This window comes from Colius striatus, chromosome 6 (genome assembly GCF_028858725.1).
Source record: "Colius striatus isolate bColStr4 chromosome 6, bColStr4.1.hap1, whole genome shotgun sequence".
Classification (NCBI taxonomy): domain Eukaryota; kingdom Metazoa; phylum Chordata; class Aves; order Coliiformes; family Coliidae; genus Colius; species Colius striatus.
In genome coordinates, this window is record NC_084764.1 from 25,695,031 (window position 1) to 25,712,093 (window position 17,063).

Below are 17,063 nucleotides of genomic sequence, written 5' to 3' on the forward strand. Positions count from 1 at the left end.
ACACACACTTTAATTCAGTGCCCCCTCCAAAAGAGGCCTCCAAAGAAACTTTCCTTTTCTTCTTCCCTTCCTCATCCCTTATTTTCTGCTAACCAGCTGCTTTTGTGGCTGCACAGAGAACCAGAAACCAACAACTGGAAAACAAACCACCTTAACACTTTGTAAGGCTGATTGGCTCTCCAAGTAGTTGAAAAAAACTGAACCCTAAACAGAGTAAGCCAATTCACTCCCCCTTTGGAGTAAAGCTCACTGGTATTCACACTGTGCTAAGAGAGTTCATACCAAGAGTTAGCAGGGAATAAATAGCTTGTGAATTGGAAGTTTAAACAGCAGCTTTCTTAACAGTAATCAATTCCTGTGGAGAATAAAGGCCTCAAAATATTTTACAACTACTCAAAATTAGGATTATCTATTCCAGACTAACTGCTGAAGTAGGCAAGACTTTTATAAAGAAAAGCTTTTACAAATAGGTCTTATTATGAATAACCTCTTAATTACTATCAGTGAGTCAGAAGGCAGTACCTCAGATTACTCACCAGCTAATCTGCTCCTGTTCTGGACTCCAGATGACTTTAAAGTCATCCAGCTTGTGCTCTGGTTCTCATCCACAAGTTTTTGTTTGCAACTGCTTAGGCTAAAGAGAGTTAATAGCATGCTTCTATATCAAAACATAGCCGCAACAGAGCAGCATCAGAAAGCCTCCCACTGCTGTCAAGCTCAAACCTGATCCTCTGATAAGCATTTTTTAGCTGCTGATGCTGGCATATGCAGTCTCTCTTCCCTAAACCCTTGTTTCTGCAGCTGGGGCATCTCTCAGCGTGTTGATATAACTGTTGATGCAGCTCTGCAATGAACCAGACAAGGGAACTGCTCTGGCAAATAAATAACCCAACTAAAAGAAACATTATTTTGTTTAATGACACAGTATTACTAGCATAATATTTGGAGCATTCAGAAGACAAGGAAACAGCAGAAAGCTTTGAACACTGGTCCCTAAAGAAATGCTCAAGCTATAGCGTCAGCCACATCATTTTCCACTGACCATTTTTTCCCAGTGGTTACCTTTTGTTCTTCTCTTTCTGTTGCATGTTGACACTTCTCAATCTTCCACTGTCGCATGAAATCTCGCAGATATCCAAAGAGAGTGAGAACACCATAGCCTACGTAGGTCAGCACAGCAACCAGCATTGGTGTTTCCTCAAAAGCTTCATTGAAAGGCCTTTTGTATAATCCTCCATTGTGCACGATATGATTTATCTATAGCAAAAGTTTGAAAAAAGAGGCAGTAGTGAGATATTCATTCAAGAAGTGACAGATAGGCATTTCAGAGTAGTCACTGACTCTCTGATCAGCTCTAAGTTCTGCATCCCCTGCTCTGAGCTCAAAGTACTTCCAGCTAGGTTCAGCCATTACTGATAAATACTGTGAGTCTCCATACATGAAGTTGCCAAGTTGTTGATATAACTAAAGTCACAGTTACCAGTTTGACTTGTCATTAAAACTCTTTAGCTTGCAAAGCTCCCAGAGAGCATTGCTTACATCCAGGTCAACCAAAATGAAAAATGCCCTCTCCCTTTCAGCAAGAAGCAAGTGGGCACAAGTAACAGAACAGTGAGGCTCCCCAGGCTCACTACCAGGAAAAACAATCTAGGAATATATAGTTCTATCAATCTAAACAATGTATTCTCGGGATTATGAGAGTAAAAAAAAGTAACTGGAAAATACTAAAATAGACTCATCATAAAAAGCCTACATTACTGTAACAAAAAAGCAGACAAAATGTGTCTCCATAGCTGTTAGCCTAAAGATGTTGATGTAAACACTGTACTCACCCCTGAGGTGGGCATGACACCACAGACAAAAAAGTCATTGTATACACAGTCTCAACATTGAACGTATGTCAGCACACAGAACAAAGCAAGGCTTTCTGCATAAAATCCACACTAAAAGTCACCTTGTTATTTACATACCATCTCCTGAAAATAAAAGCTTAACCATTTATATGCATGTTCATCTCAAGTATGACTACTGTAATACATAGTATTTGTGACTATTACAGAAAAGCCCACAACTACAAGGTAAGGGCTCACTTAACACGGGGGAGAAAAATATCACAGTTTTAACTAGATTACTTATTAAAAAAAAAAAAGAAGTTAAAGATCAGATCTCAAAAGTCAATGTATCAAAGCATAGAAACCCATCCATTAGATGCAAATTGCTGTATTCCTAAGGTGTTATAGAATAGCTATCCTATAACAGAACAGCTACTTGTGAAAGATGACTCTCCAAGACAAATTCCCTATCTGTAGCATCAAAGGTGACAAGTCTTACTAATTGCAGACTAGATTAATTTTTGCCAGTACTCCTAAGCTCTATAAATGGGCTGCTCTGATGTGCGTTCATCCCAAGGGCTGCAGCTGATTTCTGCCTCTTGTGTGGGTCTGCTCTATGGCCCGCAGGCTCCATCACGGCCCATGCCATGGCTGCCTCTTCACAGTCTCCCACCCATCCAGGTACACTCACACGGAGCTGCTGGTGGCTCTCACTGCCATTGCCCTCCATGGGCTGCAGGGGCACAGCCTGTGTTCTCACCATGGATTGCAGAGGGGTCTCCAGTCCTACACTCCTCCTTCCTTTTTCTTTCTCTGACTGTGGGGTTCACAGGGTCACACCTCCATCTTGTACCACTCCTCAACCTCCTCCCATGCACTTCAAATTCCTGTCCTTAAACAGTGATGGCAGAGATGCCAGATTGGCCTGGCTGGGACAGAGGTGTGTCCGAACCCCAGAGCCAGGGGAAAGCCCAAGAACTCTTTACCAGGCCTCCACTGCAGCCCCCTCCCCATTACCAAGCAAAAGTGGCTCCTCACAAACCGATGACACACAGCCACAGAATATAAACTGCACCAGCACCTTCCTCTTGATTCTGCCTCTTCCCTTTTGCCAACATGGACATTCAGAACAAAGGTTTAAGCAGAGCAAATCCTCCATTTGTTCACTGTAGTTGCAGGGACTTAAGAATTTGCGCAAGTGTGGAAACAAAACAGCAAAGACACAATAGGAACTTCTCTTTTAGCAGCAGCACTTACCCAAGATGCCAGTAACTAACTTGCAGTGCTTCAGGGTTTAATATTGAAGTACTCTTAAAAACATATTGCACAGTGATGGCTTCAGTTAGCAAATTACCATGTTTTGAAATAGGTGTAGGAACACTTGCTTACCACATTACAACTCTGATGATGGCAATTTAAAGCTTTAATACAGGCCACAGGTTCATACATTGTTTTCCTCAAGAACAGTGCCAAACAAAGGAACTGCCCTTACCCTGCTTGCTCCCACTTAGAGCCATCTGCATTAGCCTCCGCTTGCACAACTAAGCCTAATCTGATTTTCAGCATAGCAGCCTCCAACACTGACTGAACTGTCTGAGGTTGGAAATATAACAGTTCATAGAAGGTTATTTATTAGACTCTAACAGTCTTTACAGCACTGGTCCACAAACTCATTGGATGGAAGTCAGCAACAAGAACCAGCAGTGGCTGTGGATAGAGGAGGGGCAGCAGAACCATGACAATCAACAGACTCCTTGAGCCAGTACTGCAGAGGAAAAAACGTTAGAGCTTTCTCTTCTCTGTTACTCATAAGACTGCTTAACTGTATCGCTAGGGCTCAAGTTCCTGTAACCACAAAATCATATTGCATCCAGGTCTGAGAAAGATCATGCACCAAAGCTCCAATTCCTACAATTTCACATGCTAATGATTTAAAGTTGAATTTTGTGTCCTGATGTAGACATACCAGGCTGTAAAAAGTAGCTACTCGGGAGCAGGCACAGGACATAGTTACTACCTCTGGCTGTCTACTAGTAGATGGTTTCTGGATAAGCAGACAAAAAGCTGGCAGTGACTACTTTGCAAAGTACCTAGCATCTAATACACAGAGATCATCTAATGTCTTTCACAGGTAACTGGAAGTTCATTACATCCTAAGGGTATGGATCTCAGGATATTTAACAGGGGAAAAAAAAAAAGCTACTGAATAAAATCAACAAACCCAAATCCACATACAATTTTAGTCAGAATAAAAGCACAGCATTTTTTTCAGAGGTGCTTCTGCATGTGAGAAATGCTAAAGCTAAGAAGTTGTTCCACGTGGTCAAAGACAACATTTTGCTGAGAAAGGCCCTTTGGGGAATACCTGTATTGATTCAATATATACTCCAATCAGTTTCATCTCCCAGTGTTCTACCATGTGATTACACATCCTTATACTCTCATGTCAGCTACCACATAAGCTGAGAAGCTTCTACGCCATTCCATTTGAATGAAACATTAATTCCATATACTTTTAATGAAGCATGTGACTATAAATATACTGAAGAATTTTTTCTAGAAGAGATATTCGTAGCCACATTTTAGATACAAGTCCATTTGTTTTCTAAGAATGTCTTATGAATCCACACATTAATTAGTCTTCCAACAAAGGCTTATGTGCTGCAAGCTCCTCGTCTGCTGCTGAAGACCAGCAAGTTCAGTTCCATAGACCAAGAAAGAAGGTTGCTATGGCTTAGTGACTCATTTCCTTTGTGGGGAGAGGGGAGTATGCAAGATTAAGACTTTTATGGGTTTATATTTTTTCTATGGTTTTAACAAGTGTTATGACAACAAAGTGAGCCATGACCATTCTGCTAGAATATGCCACAAAGAATATACTACAAAGAAAAGTCAGGGTTGACCCAAGCATGTGGGTCAAAAAAAGCAGGTGTATGCTCACCTACATATCTCTTCCCTGGACTGCCCAGACTGCACATACACAAAAGAGCACCATCACATTAAGAAACCAAACTAAAGGAGAAAAGTCAGAAAGGACTGCCCCAATGGTTACAGAAAGCAGCAAAAGGATGACATTCTGAATCAGCCATTGGTAATGCCTGTGATGTGCTAAGCTCTTGAGAAAACAAATCACATAAAAACAGTATTGCAATGGTTACTGAGTAGCAGCTTCATACAGTTACATCTGTACGACATCTATGGAAAACACATCACATAATACCCCTTCTGCAGTTACCTTAGCATGATGACAGGTCATCGGACTTAAGCCACCCCAATGAGCACAAATTCACACTAGAATGTATCCAATGGCACACTTTATTGATTACAACCTCCAGTATTCTCCTAGATGTGATGCAACTTTTTTAATGCTCCAATAAAGGAGATATCAATTCACAAACAGCAGTTGTCAGTAAACTTGCTTTTACTGGTACCCTTCATCCCTTTCTAAATTTGGATCGTAGAATCTTCAGAGAAGGACCACCATACCTCACTTTGTCAGGGATTTACAAAGATGGTAACATAAAACCAGCAAACAGATAACAGATTTTAGTGTTAATTATGCTTTCACTGCCAAATAGGTCACACGTGAGACTGACATTATTCTAAACCTGACCTGCTTTTCATTACAAACTTATTTCTCAAAACCAACAGGAAGAAGGGGTTTCAGTATATTTGCTGTACTTGTGCCAGCAGACAACTTGGATAAGAACTCATCCTAAATAAAGACAGCATGGTAGAAATTCGTAGATGCAAAGAAGCGCACAAGAAGCTAAACAGTCTCAGACTGGAGGTTCCCATGCTTAACTTTTCAAAGTATCAGAGAAGGAGAAGTTTTGTGAGAAGTTAAGAGTAATGCTTAAACACAGGAACATTTGCAGACACTACTGTGGACAACACGCAGGATTTGTCACAGGAAACCTTGCATGGCAGGCATATATAGCAAGAATAGAAGATGCTACAAAGGCAACACACAGAGCATACAATAAGGTGTACACGGTAAGTGGTTACCCCAGGAAAACCTTAACACTCTGTACTAAAGAGGTTGTTTCATTTCCTGCTGACAAGAAGGTCAGATGAACCGAGCAGACTTCATAGAAATACTTTAAAAATATTAATTACACTGGAACACAACTTAGCTAAATTCTTATTAAAATGTAGCAGCTTCTCATTGCCACATGCTACTATTGCCCACGAAAAGTGGGGAATGAATTCCTTGGTTTGCTTTGCTTACGAGTGTCGCTTTTACTTTAGTTTTACTTTAGTATCTCAACCCACAAGTTTTCTCACTTCTACCCTTCCAATTCTCTCCCCTATCCCACTGGAGGAAGGTGATCAAGCAACTGTGTGAGGCTCAGTTGTGAGCTGGTGTTAAACCATTACAACCACACATACTGCAAAAATTTTACTAGCAGTTTTGCAGCTTTTTTTTTTTTAAGATACACAATGTGGGAGACTGCTTCCATGAGTTATCATTTTTTCTAAGATTCCTGTCAACTATAGGGAATTAAATGGAAAGATATGGGATGCATCTCTGCTCTAGGATGTGCCTTCACACTCAAAAGTGATCATACTTCTTACAATAGATCAAGGGAATCAGCATATAGAAACAACAGCAGTAAAGAGAGTTCCACATAGGCAGGTGCGCTAAGTTGTTAAGGCGTTCTGTACTAATTCTGCTATCACCTCCAGCTCTTTAACTTGCACTGTTTTGTTCTTAAGACTTCAGATCCTAAGTGTTGCATAAGTAAACCTCCATGTATTTACTACCAAAATTATAACAAACTTATTCGAATTGCATTTTTAGCTTAAAAAAAAAAGTCACATAAGCAAAACTGGTTTTACAAAACAGACTTAACACAAGTGTATTCCTAATTAAATATTTGTTCTTGTTGGCAAGTATTGTCAAATATTTTTATTTGGAACTAGTTATTCCAAGGAAATATGGCATTCCATTTTTGGGATGCACTTGCCACACCTACACACACAATGTAAAAACGTCTAAGTGTTGTTTGGTGTTGGGGTTTTTTTCCCCCTTTAGCAAATGAACGTTGTAATTAAGTTTGGGGTTTTTTTTGCTTGCTACATATGACTCACAACTTGAATTGCATTGAGGACATACTTTTTTCTGGCAATTCACCTTCAAATTACCTTAAATCATAGACTCATAGAATGGTAGGGGTTGGAAGGGACCTTTAGAGATCATCTAGTCCAACTTCCCTGCAGAAGCAGGTTCACCTAGATCAGGTCACATAGGAACATGTCCAGGCAGGTATTGAAGATCTCCAAGGACGGAGACTCCACAACCCCTTTGGCCAGGCAGTCTGTGCCAGGGCTCCCTCACCTGAACAGTGAAATAGTTTTTTCTTATATTTAAGTGGACCTTTTTAGATTTTAGGTGTACAGCATTTTGCACAGCATTTTAACTGTGCACTTAATTACTGAATGTGTTTTACAATAAAGATTTCAAAAACCATCAGAAGTCTGCAGTGGCTCACTATCAAGTCAATCTCTAGGCTCTTGGATGTCTCTGAAAATGCTCCTAACGTACTTTAGAATTCCCTCTCACATTAAACCCCACTACTTCCTAATCTTTCCAACTCCTGCTTTCTCAACTAAAACTATTCTTCAAGACTGTACTTTTCAATTAAAAATGGTTCTTTTTCTAGTAGTGATTTCTTAATGAAGGAAAAATAATTGGAAAGATTGTTGAACCTCAGCCAATGTTTTATGTTCCCTCTAGATAAACTAAAGTCAATAGATAATTAAGATAAAGCTATTTTTCCAATAAAATGAAAGCATGACATTTATGAAAAAAACTTTTCTGCTGTACAATTAAAACTGGGAAATACAATATGACAGATCACTCACTTATGATAACAAAAAATGAACGTGCACACATTTGTAACAATTTATTAGAGCACTTAAGGCTTACCAGCAGCTAAATTTGAAATGGCAGTCCCAAAATCATTGAAATGGTATTGGAGTTAACAACTTCTCAGCAGCACATATTCATATCTAAGAAATCTAAGAAGTCAATTGCATTGACAGCTACCATGGGTGTTTCCTTTCATATCAGTACAGATACACAAATTTTTAACAAGTAAAACACTGGCACTACATCTACTAGTTCAACATAAAGACCTCAAATGTTCATTTAGCCAAAAAAAATCTTGTGTAGCTATTCATTTCAGAATAGCCTAGAGTCTTGAATTGAATTTGTTTTTTGAAAAGTATCTTCTTTTTTGAAGTATCTCTTTAGAAAAGCTTTGCCTCTTCAGAAACAGAGTACTGTCAATTAAATCATCCAAAGAAGATCATAATCTTTTCTAGGTCAGTCAATTTTCTACTCACCTCAGTTTTATGCTACCGACACAACAAATGCAGTTTATCAAAAACCTAAGCAAGAGGCAGAACCTAATAATTTCTTACCTCAGGTCTGATGCAAGTCTCTGAGTACATGCTACAAGCCTTAAGGCATACATTTTTATAGGGGTTCAAGGATTAAAAGCTAATGTCTAAACCTGGGCAAACTCTCCTGCAATCCATGTGTTCACCTTTGTAATCATGGAATAACCAAGGTTGGAAGGGAGGTTCAGTGGCCGTCATGTCCAACTCCCAGCTTAAAGCAGGTCTAATTACAGTAGGTTGCTAAGGACCATGTCTAATCTGGTTTGGAACACCTTCAAGGATGGAGGATCCACAATCTCTCTAGGCAAACTTGTCCAGCGTTTCACCACACTTACGGAAAAATTACTTTCCTTATATGTAATTAAAATTTCACATTCTTCCAACTTACATTCGTTGCCTCTCATCCTAGCACCACACACTTCCAAGAGCCTAGCTCCATCTTCTTTATATCCTCCAGCCAGCTAGCTGAGCCTTCTCCGTCTAAGGTTAAACAAGCTCAGCTCTCAGTCTCATACTTCACACACTCCAGCCTCTTGTGCTTCCTGGAAGACCTCTCCACTTGATTCACAGATTCACATGGCTATGTTAGCATCTTTCTGGGAGCTCAAAACAGGACAAGGTACTCAAGATGGAATCTCAAATGCTAAGGGGGAATGATCACTTCTTCGTGAATAAGTTAATGAGATTTAGTTCTTTAGGATCATTTTTTTAATCAGCAATATTTGTGTTTTCCCTTTGCACACAGATGTGAAAAAACCCACAATTAACATCTTTATCATCTGAAACAAGGGCTTATTCACAGTGCTGCTACCACTCATCCTCCTAGATGTGCTCTCCAAAAAAACGTTCCACTAAACTGAATTCCACAAAAGCATCTATAAAATCAAGATGAAGCCATCATTCCTCTGTATCCTAAAGCATGAGATGAGCCTACAAGCAGTGTGACTGCACTCTAAGAAAACTTAACACAAATCACAGGACTACACAAGCTGGTTTTCGCATGTCCACACCAAATCTTTCAGACAAAAAAATACCTACACTGCCCATTTTAATAGCTGTAAGAACTCAGAACTTGTGACACTTTTAAAGGAATGCAAATCCCAGTCCTCTCACTCTCTTCAAGCAAACTGCGCCTTGTCTTCCTGAGCAAGTAGTACGAGACCTTGTTTACAAAAGCACATCTGTAATAAGCTGGAGATTGCTATAGTATGGCACTTGAAGACCTTCTAGAACCATTAGGGAAATTAAAATCTGTTAGTTTCATTCCAGCTCCTCTTTAACTGACTTGTAGCTACTGTGCACAACAGAAATTAAGACCTTAGATATCTAAGACCTACATTCCAATTATTTTTTTTAGTTTGAGATATCCTTCTAGAAATTGGAGGAGAAATAAACAGAACCATCCTAAGATGAGAAGCTCAAATGTGGACTCCAAAAAAACACATTACCAAAAACCCATTGACAATAACAGGCAGATTCCAATATGTTATGATGGAAAATAAGGGCACCATGTTGCATCAAATATGTCCCAATCTCCCTATTTTAAGGAATCACTTTTTTGTTTTCAGAAGCAGAAAACCATTAGCCATTTGCTTCAGAGCAAATCGCTCCAGTGAAGAAATATGTTACAGTTTAAAATTGCACTGCAGAAAGAAAAAAACATTTTTTCTTGCACTCTTTATTATTCCCACAAGTGTCTTGCTAGATCCTAAACACCATTTTTCTAATGAACTAAGCACTCTCCAACAAATCGGAAGGACATATAAAGCAGAATCAAGCAGAACTTGAGGAGGTAACTTCATTGTTCTTTTATTTAGATTTGCTTTCTTTCTCCTGGATGTGTTCATCTCCTCACATCATGAAAATACCCTGTGAGATGTCAGGTTTTCATCTTACATAGTGCAGTATTACACCAAAGCATTAAACCAGTTTTGAACCCATCTATAAACTACACGGCTTAGGTACACAGGTTCCTAACCATGTACTCCCTTAACTGCACACAGAAATAAGTAAGTTACTTCTCTCCAATATCGCACAATTTTAAATTGCTAGATGGTTCTTCAGTGTATGTAACTAAGGTGTTTACATCAAGACTCTGAATCTCTAAACAAATTAACTGTTAGCAGAATCAAAGTATCTGCACACAGGACTTCCCAGAAAAAGCAAAAGAAAGAGCTGTCACTTATTTTAGTATTTGAAAAGATTCTTTTTTAATATGCTGAAACCCTAACTTCAAATGATTGCTTTCCTAGCCACTGATGATATTTCACTAATCTCCAAGGTAGCCAAAGCCAGTTACTGCACAGTCTTAGTAGGCAGCGAGTTCCCTTCACCTCTTATCAAGGAGAAGGATTAGCAGTTCAGATGCCAGCAGGAGACAAAGTAATATAATCTATTTAAAAATTAAGACTTAAAATTTCAGCCTCTTCTGTTCAGGCTAGAGTAACAGTAAAGTGCCCATGCTACAATAAATACCAGTTTCCCTCTGTGGAGGGAGATATATAGAACCCAAAAGCAACAAAACCAAGTCAATCAAAAAACCTCAAATCTTACTCAGATATTACAGCAGACATATTCTAGTTAGAGACAGACTTTTTTTCTCATCATTAAAAATGGGTGAAGCTTTCCTGCACTATCAAGTCCCTCCTACAAGAGGGCACAGTGATGTACTACCCTGTCTTATCTTCTCTCTCACAAGCTCTAGGCTTTTCCAGAAAAATTGCCAGTGACTACCCTACTTCTTTATACCAATGGCTTTCCTTTCCCCTCTTCTCTCCATCAATGTATTCTTTTTATCTACACCTCTTCTTAACTTCTACTTCTCTCAAGGATCTCATCGTGGGCTTTTTTGCAAAAACATCTTTTTGGTTTTTGCACTCTCACAGGTAAACTGTCTCCTTTTTGGCACTTGATTACTTTGCACTCCACAGATCTCTTCAGTTACATATTCTCTACTATTGTATGCAGTATGTACGTACTATAGATACATATACACAGGCAAATACATTAAATATACGGTAAAAGCATTGATGCATTTCCCTTCTCCTGTGTAAAGGCCCAACAAGCAAAAGTCAACAGTCCAATCAAGTAGAACAATCTGCAACATATCATACCTTTGGCTCTAAGCTCTGACTACTGATGCTATTTGAGAAACTGTACACAACTAGTACTCCTGAACAGTCACCTCTTGTACTCCAGTTCTAACATTTAGATCCTCACTTTGAAAGTTAGCAATATGTCTCCTGTAAAATTATGGAGAAAAGGATGCAAGACTACTAATTAAAAACCTCTGCTTGGCTAGCAAGCAGCTGCCAGAGAGAAAACCCTTTCTTACACTCTTCTGAAATCCTCTGACAGTAGCGCTACACTTTTTGCTTTTTGCTGAGATTTTTCATGACCACTTCTCCAATGAGCCTTCCTCCCCTTTAGCAACAGTTACCTCAAATACCTCAGGCTTCCAAGAGGTATCTGAGTCTAGTATCACACACAAGCTACTAACTGAACAGACTTATATATACCAGCAAGGTTTTCACGCTTCCTCAGTTTGGTGTCCATGGTTTTTCCATTCACATGTTTGCATCTCCCACGTTTTAGAGATACAGAGCTGAACAAAATCCTGGAGGAAAAAGCTTCCTTACTGTAGTTTCCCATTCTTCTTCTGAAGTAGAAGAATGTAACTGTATTCAGACCTTTTTCTTTAAAGAGCAGAGAGTTGGGGAAAAAGCCTTACAGAAGGATACTCATCACCATCATCCTTGGTCTTAGTGCAAAGATTGACTTACAATTTTACAGTCAGTACTACTTGGTGTTTGCAAGGCAAGACTACCAGCACCTTAACTCCCCAAACCAGTACAAACTGACACTGCTGTCAAAGGAAGATACTGTATTTTCCTCCTCATTTGTCTGCTCCCAACACTGTACTGTCACCTCCCAAGTGCCAGGGCAAAATTACAAGTGTCCATCCAGTAAAATAAATACAGTAAGGGTCTTGGGTTAACTTTAACTCAGGAAAAAAGTTTAGTTTTATCCCACATGAGCTCTCAGCCTGAAAAACAGAAGAGGCAGCACAGCAGTGAAAACAAGAGGCAACAGGACAGATGACAACGGAGACGGACTTTTCTCAAGCAGCTTTAGGTGACCTAGGAAACACAACCTGTTCCATACTGCTGTGACTGCTTTTGTGAGAATCACTGAGTGCCTTATGCTGTAACAGAAAAGTTTAGTATTTTTCAGAGAAACAACTAGAACTCTGAAATCGCAAACGCACACTGGTGTCACCAACTGTGAACACAGTTAGACGGGAAATGCTGCATCAACCTTTAACTCTCCTGGAGAAGAAAAGCCCCACTCAAGGCTATTCCACCCTTGTGCGTCACACTTGTAACAACAAACCAGTGGTGATTCTTGACTGCTAAAAGCTTTTCTCCTGAAGCACAGACCTACATCATTTAAAGCTCTGCTGCTAAGAGAAGCGTTGCAGTAAAGGCATAGTAATGACCGAAGGGCTGGCCTGCCCACATAAAGTTACCGGCCTGGCGACCGGACACCCGCCAGGCACGGCCCCCAGGGTCGGGCCCAGGACCCATTCGCTGCCCTCCCTCCCACTTCGGGCGAGGACCGCGAGGCACCTACCCGAGCCCCGCCGCCCAGTCAAGTTTTGCCGAACTCCGCAATAACTACACATCGGCGGATCCCCGGAGGCCCCCTGCCGCCGCCGCAGGCCGTCGCGGTCGCCAGCCCACCGGGGCAGGTGGCACAGGACGCACCGGCGGCTCGCACGGCGGGACGAGGCAGCGGAGCGACGGCACACCGAGCCGTCGCCCGCCTGAGAGAGAGCCACAGGGGCAGCCACGAACGCGCCGCCGCGCCCACCGCCGGCGCCCCCGGGACGGACGACCTTCCCGCCCCCCCCCCTCGAGCCGGCCCTTCCCGGGCGGAGGGCACCCGCCGCGCGTACCTGCGTGCCGGGCGCATGCAGGCCGCGCACGTAGCCGTTGTGCAGGGCACCGTGTGCCGCGCCGGGACAGCCGTTGGCGCGGGGCTTCGCCCCCAGCACCGCTGCCGCCCGCTCGGGCCGCTCCATCCCGCCCGCTCCGCTCCGCCGCCGCCCCCGCCCAGCCGCGCCGCGCCGCGCCGCACCGGAAGCGCGACCCGCCGCCTCCTCCAATCGCCGGCGGCGACGTCACGGCCGGGGACGGCCTCCGCAACGGCGCATCGGCGCGCGAGCGAGGCGGGCGGCGGGGGCCCGGGCGGCGGCGCCCAATGAGAGCCCCGCATAGCCCCGGGTGGGAGGGGAGCGAGCCGAAGGACGAGCGCTGCCCAATCGCAGGGCACGCGGTTCGGAGGCAGGTGGAGCCAGAAGGTTACAGTTGTCCAATCGTGTAGCAGGGATGGAACCGGGAACGGAGAGAAGGAGACGAGCGAGCCAATGGCGGCGCGAGCTGGAGAGGAGGGGCACGAGCCAGCAGTGGGGGCGTCCAATAGCGGGAGGGAGGGCCAGGGCGGCGGCCGAGGCGGTAGCCAATGGGCGGGCACCAGCGCGCCTGGCGGGGCAAGGTGTGAGGCGGCGGCGGCGCCCGAGGCGGGGCCGGCTGCGGGGTTTGGCTGCGCTAAGCGGCCGTGGCCGCTGCCGCTCGGGCCTTGGACGAGGGCCGCGGGGACGACTGGGCCGTGGGAGCCTGCCCCGCCCTGCCCTTCGGGAGCCTGCCCCGCCCTGCCCTTCGGGAGCCACCCGCTGCCTTCGTTAAACGCGTTTGCCCCGCCGCCCCGGGGCAACGCCTAGGGATGCGTGGGATGGGCTGTGACCGGTACTGGCGGCCGCCCTGCTCTCGGGGCACCTTGGTCGCTAGAGCGAGGAGAGGAGCAGGGTGGAGCGAGGCAGCCGGGGAGCCCCTCGCCTGCTCACCCAGCTCCAAATCGAGGGAGATGTTGCCCTGCTGGCCCAGGAGTGCCCCAGGACGTGCGAACCTCAGGCTGCCTGATGGGCCACATGAAACAGAAACCCACTGCGAGTCTGGCACAAGGGCCCCCGGGTGAAACTCTTTGAATGGCTTTTTAGGAGGTCGGACTTAATGACTGCAATGCTCTCTCCTGTTGGGATCGTCTTGGGAGAGGTGTATCTTGGCTCAAGGCCACCAGGGTAACAAGACTTGATAGGAAACCCTGAAACCCTGCAGACAAGATCTGGGCAGAGCTTAAGTCAACAGGATTTAAATTCGGGCCTGAATATAGGCGTATGCCTGGCTGCCTTGCTGAGCTGCTATCTCTTGACAGTGGAGGTTGCCAGTCTCTTAACACTGCCTGCGGCCATGTTTTAAAAATCATCCTATATTTGGTTATGCATTTGGGTATTTTCTGACAGGGTTTGGAAACACATCCTTAGCTCACAGACTGGGTAAACTAAACGCAGTGTTTAGTTCGGGGGTAGGTGTTACCGGCCTTGGTAAAAAGTTTGGATTACCAGACATCACACACCTCCAGAGGAAAAGTGCTCTGCAAACCACACAAACTTTATTTCTGCCTTGTGTCACACAACTTCTGTATATCTTGGTGGGGAAAGGAGACCACATCCAGAAGTTTCTGAGTTGCAGGTGTGTTAATTGGTAGAAAGAAAACAGCCCAGCATGTTTAGTCACATACTGAAGAGGTGGAAGAGTGTGACCTTTGATTTCTCCAGTGTAATTGAGAGGGAAGGGCTGTGGCATTTCTTAGAATATAACTCAAAACAACCAGAGCAGATCTGGGTTAACACAGTGGATAGTGAACAAGTTTAAATAGCTGACTTTGAGAGTATGGCCTCATCCTTCCCCCCCCAAACCCCCTTCCCTTATCTGCTATTATTGGTAGTTATTTTTCGGTATTGTATGTTGGAGCCTCTGTCATGGATCTCATTGTAAATTAAATGTGAATGAAGTTCCTAACAAAAGTGAGTTAGCTTTTTTGAGACAGGTACTTTGAAGACTTGGGACAGCTTCACAGCCTCTCTGTAGGCAGCAGTTATGTGTCCAGTACGCTCCATATCTCTGGGTCACCTTTGGACAAGAGGGCTTTTTGTAACGAGGAGTATGAACACAGGCTCAGGAGTAATGAGTGCAGGCTGCTGTGAGACCTTGTGCCTTTCCTTGCTGCCTGTGGCCGCTCCCATATCCTGATTGTCACTAAAGCAGGTACGGGCTCGCCCCAGAAGCGTTCTTTCTTCACCTGGTTTCGGTGTGCAGTGAGGCAGAGCCGTCACTTGAGATGGGATGGGCTGTGTCCCTGCTCTCATGTTGTGGGACAGGAGCAGGGGGGTGACTGGTCTATAAGGAAATGGCCAATTACCATAATGAGAAAAAAAAAGAGTGAGCAAGTGAGAGAGAAGTGTACTGAGAGCTCACAGACCTGTTGTGATTTAACCCCAGCTGGCAATCACGCCCCACATAGCCGGTTGCTGAATCTCCTGGATGGGATGGGGGAAAGAATCACAAGAGCAAACCTGAAAAAATTCATGGGTTGAAGTACAGACAGCTTAACAGGTAAAGCAAAAGCTATGTGTGCAAGCAAAGCAAACCCAGGAATTCATTCCCTACCTCCCATGGGCAGACAGGTGTTCAGCCGTCTCCAGCGAAGCTGGGCTCCATCACGTGTAACAGTCACTTGGGAAGACAAGTGCCACCACTCTGAATATCCTCTTTTCCTCCTCCTTCTCCCAGCTTATGTCCTGACCATGATGGTGTATGTTATGGAATATCTCTCTGGTCAGCTGGGATCAGCGCTCCTGGCTGTGTCCCAGCCCCTTGTGTCCCTCCAGCTCACTCACTGGCAGGGCAGGGTGAGAAGCAGAAAAGGCCTTGGTGCTGTGTAAGCACTGCTCTGCAGAAACTAAAACATCTCTGTGTTATCAGCACTGTTTCCAGCCCCATACTAGCTACTATGAAGAAAGTGAAATCTACCCCAGCCAAAACCAACTCATGCTGTAGAACTTTTTTCTGCAGGATTTTTCCCCCCATTGCCATCACTGGCTGTTGGCATTTCCTCCTGTCTCCTCTCCCTCTGAACAGGTTGGATTGACTTCACTGACCAGTTTGTGCCATGGGGTGCAGATGCTCCACAGCCTACACTGACAGGGGTCTGTGGGGCAGCGCCCTCTTCTCCCTGCCCACCTGCCTACACAGGAGTTCCATCTGTAGATGCTTTACTTCTAGAGAGAAGCTACTTCACCTGCAAAGCACTGGATCTCACTGCCATGTCATCTGATGACAGCCCAAACTCCTTCCACATGTAGGTCCCTGCAGGCTGGTTACTTCATCTGTCCTTAAACAACCCCTCCCAATGCAGTGCTCTCAGTTTTGATGTAGGAAACATGAGAAGAAAAAACATGAAGGGAGCCATGGGTTAACCTGTGCAGGACCAGGCAGCAGTGGCTGCAGTGCTCCCCTGCATGTGGACCTCAGCATGTTGCTGGGAGCCTCCCTGCCCTCAGCCTGGGACCAGCAAAACCTGATGTCTGAGGGGCATCTGGCCCATTCTGGCACAGTGCAGGGAGCAGGGAAGGCCACACTCACCTTGGGGCTGCTGTGACAGAAGAGTCCAGGATACTCATGAAGACGAGTGCCAGGGCTGGGCAGCACTGAGCACACCCCACAGGGCTTGTGGGCTCACACCTGCAGGCAGCTCTGATGGGGCTCTGTGCTGACACAGGAGACACTGAAACACACAGGTCGCTGCAGCTTCTGCCTCTGGATTATGCAGTTGCAAAACAGAGGAGCCAAATAGAGTCAGAACAGCAAATTCCAGTTCTAAGTTTCCTTTTAGATCTCAAGGATACTATCCCTGTGAGCTGGC

General features: G+C 44.3%; 1 protein-coding gene across 1 annotated transcript in view; it reads right to left on the reverse strand.

Moving 5' to 3' along the window:
- The window catches only part of SPTLC2 (serine palmitoyltransferase long chain base subunit 2), a 73,034-nt gene extending 59,698 nt beyond the window's left edge, over positions 1-13,336 (reverse strand). The window contains exons 1-2 of the mRNA XM_061998408.1: positions 13,198-13,336; positions 1,063-1,257 (exon numbers count right to left, since the gene is read on the reverse strand). Of these exons, the coding sequence (XP_061854392.1) occupies positions 1,063-1,257; positions 13,198-13,323 (321 nt within the window). The 5' untranslated portion in view covers positions 13,324-13,336. The remainder of the gene's footprint in view (positions 1-1,062; positions 1,258-13,197) is intronic.
- Positions 13,337-17,063: the final 3,727 nt, after the last annotated feature.